Source organism: Herpailurus yagouaroundi, unplaced genomic scaffold (assembly GCF_014898765.1).
Source record: "Herpailurus yagouaroundi ecotype Mexico unplaced genomic scaffold, PumYag 162, whole genome shotgun sequence".
Classification (NCBI taxonomy): Eukaryota; Metazoa; Chordata; class Mammalia; order Carnivora; family Felidae; genus Herpailurus; species Herpailurus yagouaroundi.
In genome coordinates this window covers 18798721-18815273 of record NW_024412403.1, presented here as the reverse complement: position 1 = coordinate 18815273, position 16553 = coordinate 18798721, and the positions used below count along the sequence as shown (strand labels likewise).

Sequence of the window (16553 nt, the reverse complement as noted above, 5' to 3'; positions counted from 1 at the left end):
GTAAGTATTTAGACCCATCAGTCTTCTCATGGTGACGTGCTGGCAAGCATTCACAAGAGGGCACCACTGGGACTTTTCCTGAGTCCTTTGTTTCCACTTTGTTATGGGAATAAACCTGTTTTTCACTAAGCTGTGTAGAAGTGCAACACAGTATTACAAGAAGCTCCAAACTCTGAATAAGATAAGATGCCGTGTCCTCTGCTGGAAACAAGGCACAGCGATTATTCTCACTGGCAGGAATGGCAGGGTATGCTGGGAAACTGGTTATCTCCAGTGCGGGGTGGGGGAGTGTGATTTATAATGTTCAATGATGTCCACGGTGTAAACGGTCCCGCCATGGGTATTTCAAGCTACCAGTGGCTGTGGCTCACCAGATTCCTGTACCCTTGAATTATCTTTTACAGGCTAGCAGTTGTCCACACCACACCAATGAGAGGAAAGAAGGGCACAAGTGATACTAGTCACAGGTACATGTAGGAAGATAGTAAGACTCTTCTAATTTGCTTGGTCTTTGAAAGCTGAATTTTTACAAAGCTGCCCAGCGGGAAGACACATCAGGGTTCTTTCACACTTTGTATGAAAGAGAAAGGTAAGGATGGTTTTCCCTTTCCGTTTCTTATTCCCTGTCTCAATCTCCTACAACTGCAAAGGATGGGGGGCATGAATTGCTACTAGAAACTATCCCTCGAAGTGCCGTCCATGATCCGCGGGCCAGCATACCTGGGACTCGGGATCCACTCCAGAACCCTGTCTCCGAATCCACGTGTAGCAAATGCCTCAGTGACCCAAATGGACGTTAATGTTTGAGAAAGCAGCGTGATCAACCGTACACCTCTTATGAGCCGTTGAAATGTCAAAGCCAGGAGAAACGGGAACCCTCTTGCACTGTTGGTGGGAATGCAAACTGGTGCAGCCGCTCTGGAAAGCAGTATGGAGGTTCCTCAGAAAATTAAAAATAGACCTACCCTATGACCCAGCAATAGCACTGCTAGGAATTTATCCAGGGGATACAGGAGTACTGATGCATAGGGGCACTTGTACCCTAATGTTTATAGCAGCACTCTCAACAATAGCCAAATTATGGAAAGAGCCTAAATGTCCATCAACTGATGAATGGATAAAGAAATTGTGGTTTATATACACAATGGAATACTACGTGGCAATGAGAAAAAATGAAATATGGCCTTTTGTAGCAACGTGGATGGAACTGGACAGTGTGATGCTAAGTGAAATAAGCCATACAGAGAAAGACAGATACCATATGGTTTCACTCTTATGTGGATCCTGAGAAACTTAACAGAAACCCATGGGGGAGGGGAAGGAAAAAAAAAAAAGAGGTTAGAGTGGGAGAGAGCCAAAGCATAAGAGACTCTTAAAAACTGAGAACAAACTGAGGGTTGATGGGGGTGGGAGGGAGGGGAGGGTGGGTGATGGGTATTGAGGAGGGCACCTTTTGGGATGAGCACTGGGTGTTGTATGGAAACCAATTTGACAATAAATTTCATATATTAAAAAAAAAAAATGTCAAAGCCAGATATGTAAGACCCAATCACTTTCCAAAATGACCAAGAGGGGAAGGATCAGTAAAAGGCAGCGTAGGTTTTGGCTTACAAAAAGAAGTCCACATACATTTGGGAGAAAAGGGATAGGATATATTTTAGTAGAGCTGTAAAACTCAAATATGCTGTATCTCAAAAACTTAAACATGTTAGAGATACATATTTCTTTGACAGAGTTTCAATACGTGTGCCTTAAATCCAATACTGAGATAATAACTACTATACTTACATTTAAGTCTATGAGAACTTACACTTCCCCGAAATCTGAATTCAAGTGATGTTCTTGGAACATGCCAGAACACCAGAAATATCACAGCTATTATTTTTATTTAGACAAATAAAGACACAATGAAGGAGACTTGAAATTTACTTTCTTTGTAGCACCTCTCCTTAAAGAAAGGGTTATTATGCAGGGGTTGTTCTTCCTACAAGAAGGATGCTCCAGGAAAAGCGAGGCAGAAGTTGGAGGATGGTCCTGCTGTTTCAGGCTCTTTTCCGGAGGAGACTGAACGTGTCCACCTTGCCATTTTAGCTGGTCTCTTGTCACAGAGCCCAGCAGGAAGGCTGGGCAGCCTCCAGCTGCGAACACGTGTCTCTGATTGCTACCCACCCATTTGCGATTTTAAAACCGTGCACCAGGGGAGAGCAAACTGCTTTTGGAAGAATATAAAACAAAGTGAGGAAGGCAGTTTTTCTCCATCTCTCACTGCCTATATGGCAAATGTGCATACGTAGTATTTAAAAAATATTTTGTGACTTGTCTCTAAGCTATGGAACTACACTACATCTCAAATATCTGTTTTTCACCTTATAAATGAATATTTACCCTCTTTGTTTTAGCATAGGTTTTGTTTGCTTATTCTTCACCGGCTACCTATGGATGTGCAAAGTGCCGAGCGAAGGGTTACGGCTGGCATTAAGATGAGACATGACACTGCAGGGGAGTTTCTCTGCTCAGATAGATTTAATGCTGGGCATCACTGTAGATCTCAGTAGCACAGCCCAGTGGTCTGCAACCAGAGAGGATCTGTCCCCAACCATCCCCTCCCACGACACATCCAGCAATGCCTAGAGACAGTTGGAGCTGTCACAGCTGGGGCGTGTTACTGGTACCAGGTGGGAGGGATGGTGCTACTGAACATCCTAAAATGAGCAGAAGAGTACCAACAAAGAACCATTGGGCCCCAAACACTGTTAATGCTGCAGCTGAGAAGCCCTGCGTCAGTCCAACCAACTACCAGAAGATTTCACGTGGCATGTTAGTAATTGTGCCCAATCCTGAGACTGGGGGGGATAATAAGCAACAGTCACTGACACCTCACAAATCTGGCCTAACAACTGGCATTGAATTTCAGGACAGGGGCACCTGGGTGGCTCAGTCGGGTAAGCATCTGACTCTTGACATCGGCTCAGGTCATGATCTCGCGGTTCATGAGTTCAAGCCCCATGTGGGGCTCTGCACTGACAGTGTGGAACCTGCTTGGGATTCCGTCTCTCCCTCTCTCTCTGCCCCTTCCCTGCTTGTGCGCGTGCTCTCTCTCAAAATAAATAAATAAATAAATAAATAAATTTAAAAAACAATTCCAGGGGCACCTGGGTAGCTCGGTTGGTTAAGCATCAGACTTCGGCTCAGGTCATGATCTTGCGGTTTGTGGGTTCGGGCCCCGCATTGGTCCCTGTGCTGACAGCTCGGAGCCTGGAGCCTGCTTCGGGTCTGTGTCTCCCTCTCTCTCTGCCCCTTCCCTGTTCACGCTCTGTGTCTCTCTCAAAAACAAATAAATATTTTAAAAAACCCCAAAAACTTAAAAAAAAAAAAATTCCAGAACGGATTTAGTCATGAGACTGCCCAGCAAGGGCTTTCTATGCTTCTAGCATGAAACATTAGGAATTCGAGCTTGCATGCAAGAACACAAAATTTCTGTCCCTAGTCTGTGATACTTTCATATGTTTCAAGAACATAAATAAATTCAAGAAAAAGAGAGATAAACCTGCCCTCACAGTTAAATACCTGAACGGTCTTACCATTATAAACTAAACACAGTGCAGCTTTGCCAGTCTTCTGTTCAAAACTCCTTTTTCCATTTCAAGAGTCTCTTAATTTTCATATTTTTACTTATTTTTTTTTTAACATTTACTGACTTATTTTTTTTAGTCATCTTTACAACCAATGTGGGGCTCGAAATCACCACCCGAGATCAAGAATCACATGCTTTTCAGAGCAAGCCAGCCAGGTGCCCTGGGAGTGCTTACTTTCTAAAATTTGGGCTTTTTTTTTTTTTTTTTTGCTGTCTGGAAGGCTGAAGGGTTTTCCTGAATATCAGCCTCGCCTCACCTTGATTTCTCACACTTTTAACAAAATCCTAACAGGTCAGACGTTGGAAGGGTGGCTGGAAACCAGCAATGAAGTGTCAGAAGGGCAAAATGGTTCATGGTTGAGAGAAAGAGGTGTAACCCACCCTGCTTACAAAGTCCAGAAAGCATCTGTCTACAAGGGAACTACAGATTTCCATGAAAACCCCCAATACTGGGATCTGCCGGTGGAATCTGAGACCCTCCTCAGGGAGGTGTATGGACCGCTAAAAGGCAGTGTCCCTGGAAACGACATGGTGTTTAAATGAAGTTTCCTCTCATTTGCTGGATTTCTTTTATTAGGGTTGATTTTTTAAAAAGTGTTTATTTTGAGAGCGAGCGAGCGAGCAGGGACTGAAGGAGAGGGACAGAATGAATCCCAAGCAGGCTCTCATGCTCAGTGTGGAGGCTGACATGACCTGAGGATCATGACCTGAGCCAAAGAATCGGACGCTTAACCGACTGAGCCACCCAGGTGCCCCTTGATTTTTTATTTTTTTAATTTTTTTTTAATTCAACGTTTATTTATTTTTGGGACAGAGAGAGACAGAGCATGAACAGGGGAGGGGCAGAGAGAGAGGGAGACACAGAATCGGAAACAGGCTCCAGGCTCTGAGCCGTCAGCCCAGAGCCCGATGCGGGGCTCGAACTCACGGACCGCGAGATCGTGACCTGGCTGAAGTCGGACGCTTAACCGACTGCGCCACCCAGGCGCCCCTCCCCTTGATTTTTTTAATTGCAAACTTCACGTTGTGGAGATATATGCAATTGTTGTATCTGAGGCATTTGTGTATTTTTTGAACAGCAACTGATTTGGGGAAAAACATGAGAAAGATCAGGTTTCTGGACTTTAACTGAACTAGAATGAAAATATTTATTTTTAATAGAGTTAAACACAATTGCATTAAAATACCTTTGGCTTATTATGTCCATTATTCTAACATTGAATCTTTTTTTTTTTTTAAGTTCATTTGTTTACTTTTGAGAGAGAGAGAGAGAGAGGGAGAGAGAGAGAAAGAGATGGAGGGAGGGAGGGCACGCATGAGCGGGGGAGAGGTAGAGACAGAATCTCAGGCAGACTCCATGCTGATAAGTACAGAGTCTGATGCAGGGCTTGAACTCACAAATCGTGAGATTATGACCTGAGCTGAAATCAAGAGTCAGATGCTTAACTGACCGAGCCGCCCAGGCGCCCCTCTGACATGGCGTCTTTATACACACAGGGTAGAAATGGGAGATGGAAAGTACTGGCCATGAGCATTACTAGTCATGTGAAATACCAAGCAAAATGAAGTTCAAAAACATTTCCTATGTGAATATACTAAGACCACTGAATTCTGTACTTTACGATTATGCAAATCATATCTCAATAAATTTGTTATTAAAAAATAGAAAGTTATATCTGTACACACACACAATTTTTTATATGACTGTGTTCCTCACTGTCACATTTTAACCAAACTACCTGACTGGGCTCTCTGAATCAGAACTATCAAGCAATATGGAAAGAAGGTGTCAAAGCCATGCTTCCCTCTGCCTCTATCAAAGGATATATCAAATACCTCAAAATCAATGGCTGCCATGCCATGGGCACAAAATAACAGGCTGCCACCTGTCACATCTATGGCCCAGGGCCAACACGGGTTCTCTTGACATCGTTAGGAAGGATGCTACGTTCTGGTTCGGGAACAGGGGTGGGTCTTGCTTGCCCTTAGTCATTAATACTGAGGTAAAGGCTTCCAGGAAAGGGAGGAGCCGTTATCCCTTTGCCTTGTTCCCAAATACAAATTGGAGCTTTATTTTCAGTTTTGGGCAGCACGCTGCCACGAGGCTTCCGACAAGAGTATGTGAGCACATTTTCATGTGTGCCAGTTCGGTTCAGTTTTCCCCCAAATTCTGTGAAAAGTTAAATGTGAGTGATAAGCAGGAATCCTATTCGTGAACTACAGGACTGTGACACCCATTACGGGCAGGTAACGATGGAGATGTGAGAATTAGGCTGAGGCTTGTTTCCTCTCTCCATGAGATGAGTGCAAGCCACTCTGATTTATGATAGTTCTTGAATTCCTTCTACTTGGTGCTCCACAAGCTGGCAAATCTCTATTCTTCTTTCAAAGTCACTCCAATGCCAACTTCTCATCAACACCTTGGCCATAACTGCTGTCCGCGCTGAGCACTTCCCTTCCCCTGTGCTGCCGAAGTTCCCTAACCAGCCAGGTGGGACGCACTCGTGTCCCTCCCCAGGAGGGCGTGAGCAGGCGTGGCTGGAAAGCAACCTGATCGAGCTATCATATTCATGTCCCCGTGCCCTCAGGAACCAGCGCAATGCCCCGTACCTACGAGGGGTTGATGCTGGTACAACATACAGCAGTAAATCACATCGCGCTACTCCCAGGTTAATGGCTACGAGAGGGAGAAGAAAAATTGTATAATTCTGTGGCGTTCGGTCACCTAGCCCAAGGCAAGCAACATGAGATCAAACTTTTTAACCTCATCAGTCTACGATGCTTAAAGAGCTACCTGTATCTGTGTCTCGGTCCATTTAATAGATCAACTTCCAAGAAGTTCAAAATGCCCACAAGAAGCGAAACACTATCTTGAAATGCAGTAGCATTTAATAGTATCTGGGTTTAATCGTCACCTAGACATAAACTTTAACTGCAGGTATTTTAATATACAATGTATATTCCTAAAAACTATTTTAAACAAGGGCACCTGGGTGGCTCAGTCAGTTAAGCGGCCAACACTCGATCTCGGCTCAGGTCATGATCTCACGGTTTGTGGGTTCAAGCCCCGCATTAGGCTCGGTGCTGACAGCATGGAGGCTGCTTGGGATCCTCTTCCCTCTCTCTCCCTCTCTCTCTCTTTGCCCCTCCTCCACGCTTGCTCTCTCTCTCTCACTCTCTCGAAATAAACAAAACAAAAAAAATCTTAAAATTTTAACCAAGAAACTGAGTTTAAGTTGCTCGTTATTCTTAACATATGTCTATGAATACTACCTCCATTATACCGATAGATGTGGATATATCACATTTATGTTTTTTATTATTAAAAAACCAGTCTGTTGGTTTACCTTGGTCATTCCTAATTAGTAGTAAACATTAGTTCTCTGAAAAATCAGAGTAATGCTTATAATCAAGACAGCTATAGCACATTGGGTTAATTGAACCCTTACTGTCTACCAGAACTGTGCTAAATGTTGCTCATAGATTGTATTTCATTGAATCTTCCCAAAACAATTAAAATGACATACAGAAGCAGCGTGACTTACAGATTCCCTGACTGATACAAATCTACATGGTTAGGTGGCAGAACTGGGATTTGATTCTGGGCAGCCTGTGCTGTTTTAATTTTTTAAAATAAGTTTTATTTATTTTGAGAGAGAGAGACAGAGACAGAGAGAGTGCGTGCACGCAAGCATGAACAGGTGAGGGGCAGAGAAAGAGGGAGAGACAGAGAATCCCAAACAGGTTCCCCACTGTCAGCGTGGAGCCCGACACAGGGCTCGAACTCATGAACCATGAGATCGTGACCTGAGCTGAAACCAAGAGATGCATAACCAACTGAGCGCCGCCCCCCCCCCGGGTGCCCGAAGGCAGCCTGTGTTTCTAAAAGAAACCGAATACTTACAATGTGCCAGGCATTATAGTAAATGCTCAACATGGATTGTCCAAAGTAATTTGTTCAACACACACGGAACGTCCTATCAGTGTCTATACCGCACCCATGGAAATAGACTCACATGTTACTCAACCAGCCCAAGGCCATGAAATCATTAAAAATTCTCTATTAAACACCATAGCAGTCTGCCACTAAACTTAATAAAACTACCTTAATGAAAGTAGTATTTGAAATAAAAAAAACTCCCTCATACTTTTCTAATGACCAGTTTCTTCGGTTTTCTGTAAGGACCCAGATAGTAAACACTTCCAGTTTAGAAGGCCATATGGCGTTTTCTTGCAAATACTCACTTCTGCCTCCATAGCATGAAAGCAGCTACAGACAGTATATAAACAAAGGGGATTTGCTGTGCCCTAAGAAAACCTTTGTATTAGGAAATAGGTAACTGGCCATATGGCCCCATGGTCATAGTTTGCTGACCCCTGATTATTATTATTATTATTATTATTACTCATCACAGTGTTTTTTGTTATTTTTAAAATATTTTTATGTTTATTTATTTAGAGAGAGAAAGAGAGAACAAGTGGGGGAGGGGCAGAGAGAGACAGAGAATCACAAGCAGGCTGGGAACTGTCAGCACAGAACCTGACACGGGACCTGATCTCACCGAGCTCACGACCTGAGCCCAGATCAGGAGTTCAATGCCTAACCAACTGAGCCACCGGGGTGCCCCGATTATTATTATTAGTATTTAAATAATAATTCTAAAATTTAGGAAGCATTCCATGTGAAATATTATAGGATGAATATAGGACTACAGAAAAGGGATCCACATCTACCAGGGAGTACAGGTTAAACTGAAATAGTATATGTAAACAAGAGGAAAAGGAAAAAAGAAAAATTTGACATTAATGTAGTAGAAATACCCTGGTCCACTTGGATCTAAGTGTTGCCTTCATGCCTCTCACCTTTGTGACCATGGGCAATTAAAAAAAATTTTTTTTCTAGGCCTTAGTTGTCTTAGTTGTAAATGGAGAAATGAGATTTCTACCACACAGCACTGTCACAAGGATTAAAAGATAGAAACAATTGCTTTTAAAAAAAAATTTTTTTAATGTTTATTTATTTTTGAGAGAGACAGAGAGAGAGAGGGGAAGGGCCAGAGAGAGAGGGAGACACAGAATCTGAAGCAGGTTCCAGGCTCCGAGCTGTCAGCACAGAGCCCGATGCGGGGCTTGAACTCACGAACTGTGAGATCATGACCTGAGCCGAAGTCGGACGCTTAACTGACTGAGCCACCCAGGTGCCCCGAAACAATTGCTTTTTTAAAGTTTATTTATTTATTTTGAGAGAGAGAGAGAGAGAGAGAGAGAGAGAGAATGAATCCCAAGCAGGCTCCACGCCCTGTCAGGGCAGAGCCTGACGTGGGGCTCGTGGGATCATGACCTGAGCTGAAATCTACAGTCAGACACTTAACCAACTAAGCCACGCAGGTGCCCCTATAATACCAATGTCCAACCAGTTTAGAATCCATGAGTGAGTCAGAAATCGCCCTGACGTCTTGGGTTCATGAAGTGTTATTCCTTCTCAAATCAAAGAGAATTAGGAGCAAGAGTCTAAATATACTGTGGTTTCACTCAAATTGGTATTGGCTTATTCCACTGGATCAATATCCAAGTTTTCCTTAGGTACTTAAAACAATAAATCCTAAAGCCAGGATGGATATGGTGGTGTGTTCACTTTTTCCTCTGGAATTGCTAACAGAGTTAGAACTGACATCTTCCACTTCAGCATCATTGATTCTAATACAAAATAGCTGAAAATTTGATGACCATGTCGAAGCGTCTTAGACTTTCCTTCCCCCTACTTATTTCTTTCAAATTTAAACAGGTTACAGAGGGACTGAGTTTTTGTTACGAAGCACGTTAAGGAATCGTATTAGTAGCAGTATGTTGGTAATGGAGAAACAGTTTTCTTATTAAGTATAGGTGTGAATCACATTTTCTCTCAGGCACTGAAACATTACCAGTGACAACTATATTGGGAGCCTCTTTTCAATATCTCTTCCTTGCAAGTCACTTGTGGTTTTTGTTTTCAGCACAGGAGCTGGGCTACTTTTAAGCAGAGTTGTACAAAGTCAGCCATCACATATGGCATTACCGTTGTTGTTCCTCAGGGACGAACCGTAACTCACCTACACCAGTGACCAGGAGGGAATGAGCTCTCTGCAGCTGGCCCCTTTAACATTAACCGTTTAAACTTCTACTTCTTTGTTGGAGTTAGCTGGGAATTCAGCAAACTCTCTGACATGGACCCAATACACCAAAAAAAAGTCTCTTGCTTGGAGATTTAAAACCAATCATTTAATCGCCTTTGTCTTCCTACAGAAAATATTGCAACATACGTCCCCCTCTGGTTTGATCTTAGCTAAGAATGCTACATCGAGAGAAAAACTCAGGCAAAAGATCTGGACTTGTTCAGAACATAACAAGACCCCATTATCTCAAGAGACTTCTCTCTCTTATTCAGAACATAAGAAGACCGTATTATCTCAAGGGGATTCTGTTGGTTTGGAATACCGGCAAAAGTTTACGTGGTATTTTCTCATTACACTGCATTCATTGTTACTCCCTGTTCCCCATCTCCTCATGGCAGCAACATCACAACAAAATCCCTTCACTGTTTCTACCAGAAAATTTCTCCGCACGTGGCAGAAGTGATCCCCGTCAGCTCATGCTCATGCTTGTCGGCCTGGCACTGAAGGTCTCCACATTTTGGCCCCAACCGAATTCCCTGTAACTCTCTTATCTAAGACACCTGCTCTAGTTTAAATCAGATTGTCTTGTCTCCCAGACTTGCCATGTACCCTCCCGGGGCAAATCTGTTTTGCTATCCCCACGGACTCTAAGGTACGCTAAAATAAAATCCGTTGGTAGCGCTGCCATGAGCCTTTCCACTTCCATCTCCTTCCATAGATCCTTCTCTGATCAATCTCTTACCCAGAAGTGGGTTCTGGGCTCCTGCTTTTTAACGCAGATGACTCTCTGTGTTTCTTTGATGTAAATTTCCTGCAAGATTTTAACATCCATGACGGCTGGCTATCCCGTGTGTTCTCATCCTATGATTCACCAAGCCCAGCAAAATGGCTTGTACCCAAAAGGCACCCCCCCAAAAACCAATGTTGAGTAGACGGACATTATTATGTAAATAGCTACCCTGGTGGAGACCCCGAAAAAGTCAGAGTCACTGCAGAATACTAACTGCAGTAATTTGTAGTCTTCTTAGGTTTCAAGAAGAGAAGCTCTGAAAAAAATCCCTCTTTTCCTTTCTAGGAAAAGAGAAGCTAACAAGTTCATTTAGTCAGATCTGCCACAGGTGAACCTAAGAGGTACACGACGAACATTCCAGGAAAGGATGTCTGGAGTTTTGAGAAAGCAGTGGCTCAAATAAAACCTGCATTTACTTACATATAGATCTACTCACAGAAGCCCTTATGTGCTAAATGCAATAAGAAGTTATCATTAAGCAGAGAATGATAAAGTTAAGCAATGTATTTTCTGCTACATTTTTTAAAGAATATGTGACTCTTTCAATGAATTTTCAGTGAAGTCTGAGTGTTTTATTTAAAGAAATTTTTTTTTAATGTTTACTTATTTTTGAGAGAGACAGAGTGTGAGGCAAGAGGCAGACAGAGAGGGAGACACAGAATCCCGAAGCAGGCTCCAGGCTCTGAGCTGTCAGAACAGAGCCCGACGCGGGGCTTGAACTTGTGAACCCTGAGATCATGACCTGAGCCGAAGTCGGCGCTTAACTGACTAAGCCGCCCAGGCGCCCCAGAGTAATGTTGGTCTTTCTTAAAAGCTACAAGGTAAAGAAACCCAGAGCTTCAAAAACACTATTTTAAGTGAAAGAGGCCAGACACAAAAGAGCATGTATGATCCCACTTACATTAAATGTCTAGAAAAAGCAAATCTGTAGAGACGTAAAGTACATTGGTTGTTGCTGGAGGCTGGCGGTGACAGCAAGGATGAACTGAATGGGTGTGAGGGATCTCATCGGGATGATGACAATGTTCTAAGACTGGATTATGAAGGTGGTTGCTTAATTTGGTAAATTTATTAAAGCCACTGACTTATATACTTCTATACTTAAAATGAGTGAATTTTATATGTAAATTATATGTAAATTAAAGATAATTTGCAGTGAAGGAAAGAAGATAATACAGTGGTCATTAGGAATCTACTTAAGGCAGAGAAACTAACCCATTTTAAGCTCCAATTTAACAACGGCGCTGAACTCATTTTACCTTAATAAAAAGTGAGAGGAAAACTTACAATATTGTAGCATTTGTGGCGGACTTTAAAAGTATTTGAATACATTAAAACTCCATCCATCCATAGTCACTGGATCTCATTCTAGGACCATCTTTCACTATTTGCAAAACAAAGGCATCCCCTTTAAGAAACACAACCCTACAATTCACTAGTTGCTATCATGACATTTGGTTGTTCAGCGTAAACTCAACCCTTGCTTTCCTTTCAGGGAGACAAAAAAGGAAGTCTGTTAGTTCATTCGCGTCCCAACATTCTTAATAGGCGCATTAATTAAGTACCAAAAAAGAAAGTCTTGAGATATTAACACAACATCTATCTCTCAAAGAAGGCCCTGTGTCACCTCCCCCAGTAAAACAGTGTAAAGACAACACAAGAATCATCCCCGTTACATCTCACAGTCACAAGTAATGTGATAACCCACCAAATGTTGTCGTTCAATGGCATTTACTTCCAACTACTCACTCGCCTAAGATTTATCTAGAAGTTTCTACAAAGCAGGCACTCTGCATGATAAGTAAAAGCCAGTCCTTGCCCTGGAGATGCTCATAGTTCAAGTGGTGAAAGAGACAACAGGTAATAAGACTGTACTAAATACCCAGTGCCAGGGACGTACCAAGCAGGTCACCTAACTCAGCCTCAGCCGAGTGAGATCGCACCCGGTCGGCTGGAGTTTTGCAGAACAAGCTGGCACGTGCCAAGCGGAACAGTGCGTACCATCGGGACTTCACATCATTTGAAATGAATTGTTGGACTGCTGGTTAAGCCAAAGAGAGCTTCACAAGTGTTAAGACCCGTTATCGTGCATCTTATTTTTGGTTGGGGACGGCGGTGGTGCTAGGCTGGGTAGCGGGCACGAGGCTTTCCTTTTCCCTGACGGAGGAAATCCCAACCAACAGCGCATTACCTCGCACCACCTCTTCCACAGACTCCGTGGTGGTGGTGGTGGTCGTGGCGATGCTGGTGGTTCGCTCGGTGGCCTCTTCATAGGGTTCTTCCGCCTCTTCCTCCACCTCATCACCATCTTCGTCATCCTCGTCATCCTCGGCCTCTTCGTCCTCGACGTCAGCCCCCTCTTCTTCCTCTGCTACTTCTACTACTTTGTCCTCACTGCAGCAGGAAATGGAAACAATGGTGACAGTCATTTAAACAAATTTCAGAAAGGGGAGGGGGGAAGCGACAACAAAGGACGGCAGTGATTTTGGAGGGAATGTGGCCCTTGAGGCAAACAACACACACAAGGCTGGAAGGCAGCAGGTGTATGCGGGAATCCTAGCTCACTAGGTCCACAGCGTTCTGCCCCTTGGGCACAGCTCTTCTTAGTTTACACGGTTGCAAGAATGGTATACCATGAGTTGGACTAAATGCTTTTCTGGAAAAGCCAAAATTACAGAGTGGTTCCTGGTGGGGGTGGCGGTCGGGGTGAAGAAGGGAGGGATGAGTAGGCAGAGCATAGGGGATTTTTTAGAGCAGGCTCTGTAAGACACTGTCGCAGTGAACACAGGACACATGCATTTGTCAAAACCAACACAACTGTACGACACAAGAAGTGAACTCTAACATAAACTGTGTACTTTATCACTAATGTATCAATATTGGGTCAGAGGTAGTATACTAATAAAGACATTAACAACAGAGGAAGTGTGGGGGTAGGGGGAGAGAGGGGAGGGGGGCGGTCTTTCTACTCGCTGCTCAAATTTTCTGTAAACCTAAAAGTGCTCTAAAAAAAAAAAAAAAAAAACAAAGCGTGTTTAAACAGGAGAGAGGAAGGGGAATATCCAAGCTGAATCTGCTGTGTAGGATGATTTCTCATAATGTATGCGAAAATACCACACAGCATCTGCATGGCAGACACTCAGTAAAGGCGGAAATCAGTTGAAATACTGCTATTCAACTGGATATAGATGAGGAAGAAGAAACCGGTGTAAATAAATCTGTGATATCCAGCGGTCAGCGAGACCTACTGAAACTATACAGTTGTCTTCCCTACTCTTGCTCCCTGTGGCATGCTGTAGAATATCAAGTATTTCAGGGGTTGTCAAATGTCAGCGACTATCAGAATTACTTGGAAGGCTTCTTGAAACACAGACCACCAGGCACCACCCACCAAGGTTTCTGAATCAGTGGGTTTAGGACGGGGCCTGAGAATCTGTATTTCTAACAACTTCCTGGGCGATACTGATGCTGGTATATTCAGGGTACGATATTCTGAGAACCACTGAAATATGCAATGCTGAGAATAATGGTTAACAGATAGCCAGTAAATCACAGTATAATTGGGAAGGGGAGCAGAAATAATACATAAGGCATTAAGTATGCATATCCTGATGCACAGTGTTGAATAATAAATCAGCACATTTGGAGGGCAGAAGGGTAGTCTCGAACAAAATCAGAAAGCCCGAGCGAGACATCCTTGTAGAAATCAAGTACCTGCAGTGCAGGCATGGTCAAGAGCATTTGAAAGGTGATAAACGAAGACAGGAACCTAAGCGTTAAACAAGTAAAAGTATATATCACATACCATCTGGCTAGATAGCAGAAACACACATTTCATCCTAGCTCAGATCACAAAAACAGTACAGGAGGAAGATCTACATGTGCTGGGCGTTTCAAGCTACCAGAGCAACTGCCACAGGTCTTATGTGACAAGACCACAAGAATAGGATTGAGGGTTGCCATGCTGACAATTTCTGTCCACAGAAAAAAAAGAGACTGGGGTATTGTGACCCTACAGCTGATTTTTGCCTATAAGAAGTTTGTGGTTGGGAGAAGTGACAGGAACCTAAAGACTCTGTGTGAGCCACACCTGGAGCCTGGGAACGCTCCAAGTGAGCTGGGCATTGCATAGGGAATCAGATTTCGAACATGTTACGGAACTAGAACAGTAGGATTCTGTGGTGTGGGGGGACAGGAAGGGAGATGGCAAAAGGCGCCTGCAAATGAAGTCTGAAAGACAGCTCCAAGTCATTTCGCCGAGAACGAAAAAGAAAAAGCTAGGGGCGCCTGGGTAGCTCAGCTGGTTGAGCATCCGACTTCAGCTCGGGTCATGGTCTCCTGGTTCGTGGGTTCGAGCCCCGTGTCAGGCTCTGTGCTGACGGGTCTGTGCTTCAGATCCTGTGTCCTCCTCTCCCTTTCTCTCTGCCCCTCCCCCACTTGCACTGTCTCTCTCTCCCAAAAATAAACAACAACAAAAAAAAGGTATGTAAAGAGATGGATATAGCACTAGAAGGAATTCCTTTTATCAATTAACTCATAACGTAAGGAACTTTTATGGAAGTTCTATAAAAATGTGTATGGCCTGCCAAGTGGACCACCTTTCTGATGCTGATCAATGATGCAAGGATCATGAATGAACACATCCAAAGAAACTGAAGCATGTGCCTAGAGAAAAAGGAGAAACTTACTAAGCAGAATAGGATCGATGGTAACTTATTGGTGTGGTAATAAAACAAATGGAACAGAGAAGACCCTGACCAGGAATTTTAACACTTCCATGAGGCCACGAAGAAAAAGTAAGAGGGGAAAATGTTGGCATTGATAATCAGGTGATAGGAGCCTTCGTCCACTTAAAGATAAACACGGTGCAATCATTGTTTCTCAATTGCCTGCATTCCCGCACAAAAGTCTAGTTGAGGCAACAGTTCCCAAGGATTCTTTTTTTTTTAATTTTTTTTTCAACGTTTTTTATTTATTTTTGGGACAGAGAGAGACAGAGCATGAAGGGGGGAGGGGCAGAGAGAGAGGGAGACACAGAATCGGAAACAGGCTCCAGGCTCTGAGCCATCAGCCCAGAGCCTGACGCGGGGCTCGAACTCACGGACCGCAAGATCGTGACCTGGCTGAAGTCGGACGCTTAACCGACTGCGCCACCCAGGCACCCCCCAAGAATTCTTAACAGGTGCTCAGATGCCCTGAATTTTACACAGTATCCTGCTTCCTCACTTTTCTATAGGATCTCACTGTTGTAGTCGTGTGCACAGAAGAATGATCCGACGTGTGCCCCCAGCTGATTTATTCCCTTCTGTGTCCAGTCAAATTAAGTCTCCAAATTAAGTAGAAAAGTGAGGTAGAACCCAGGAGAGAAACCAGACCAAGCCAATATTCTCCTTAAAGCACGAAGTATAAATGCTGTGTTGAGGCACGAATGGAATGACAGCGTCCAAGGATGTGACCCAGGGTTAAGACAGCGTTGTGCTTCTAGGCGGGACAATAAAAGTATGACTACGGGTACCCCCAAGAACCTCCCCCAACCTCCCCTGTTAGGACTTGACTTGGGCTCCAAACAGAAAACACGGTTATGAAAACAGCTGCGTTTAAAGTGATCTGCATTCTAGAATGTGTCTAGCCATAAAAAAAAGGAGTGAAATACATGCCCATCATCCATCACTGCATCTGCCTGAGCAATTTACTGGCATAATAAGGAACAGAAATACATAATAGTTCAACTCGCTGAGGAATTAAATTACTTGGCCTAAGAGAACGCAGGTCCAGCTCTTATTACCATAGCTTTGATTTCTGGAATTAAATTTAGATGTCCATAAATTCAATGATCTATTTGGACACTATTTTTTTTTTTAATTTTTTTTTCAACATTTTTTTTTAAATTTATTTTTGGGACAGAGAGAGACAGAGCATGAACGGGGGAGGGGCAGAGAGAGAGGGAGACACAGAATCGGAAACAGGCTCCAGGCTC

The 16553-nt window shown here is 43.5% G+C and overlaps 1 protein-coding gene across 7 annotated transcripts in view; it reads right to left on the bottom strand.

Moving 5' to 3' along the window:
• Positions 1-16553, bottom strand: part of APP (amyloid beta precursor protein) — a 275601-nt gene that overhangs the window by 108443 nt on the left and 150605 nt on the right. For all 7 annotated transcript variants that reach the window (XM_040484123.1, XM_040484124.1, XM_040484121.1 and 4 more), the window contains exon 6: positions 12768-12970. In XM_040484123.1, the coding sequence (XP_040340057.1) occupies positions 12768-12970 (203 nt within the window). The remainder of the gene's footprint in view (positions 1-12767; positions 12971-16553) is intronic.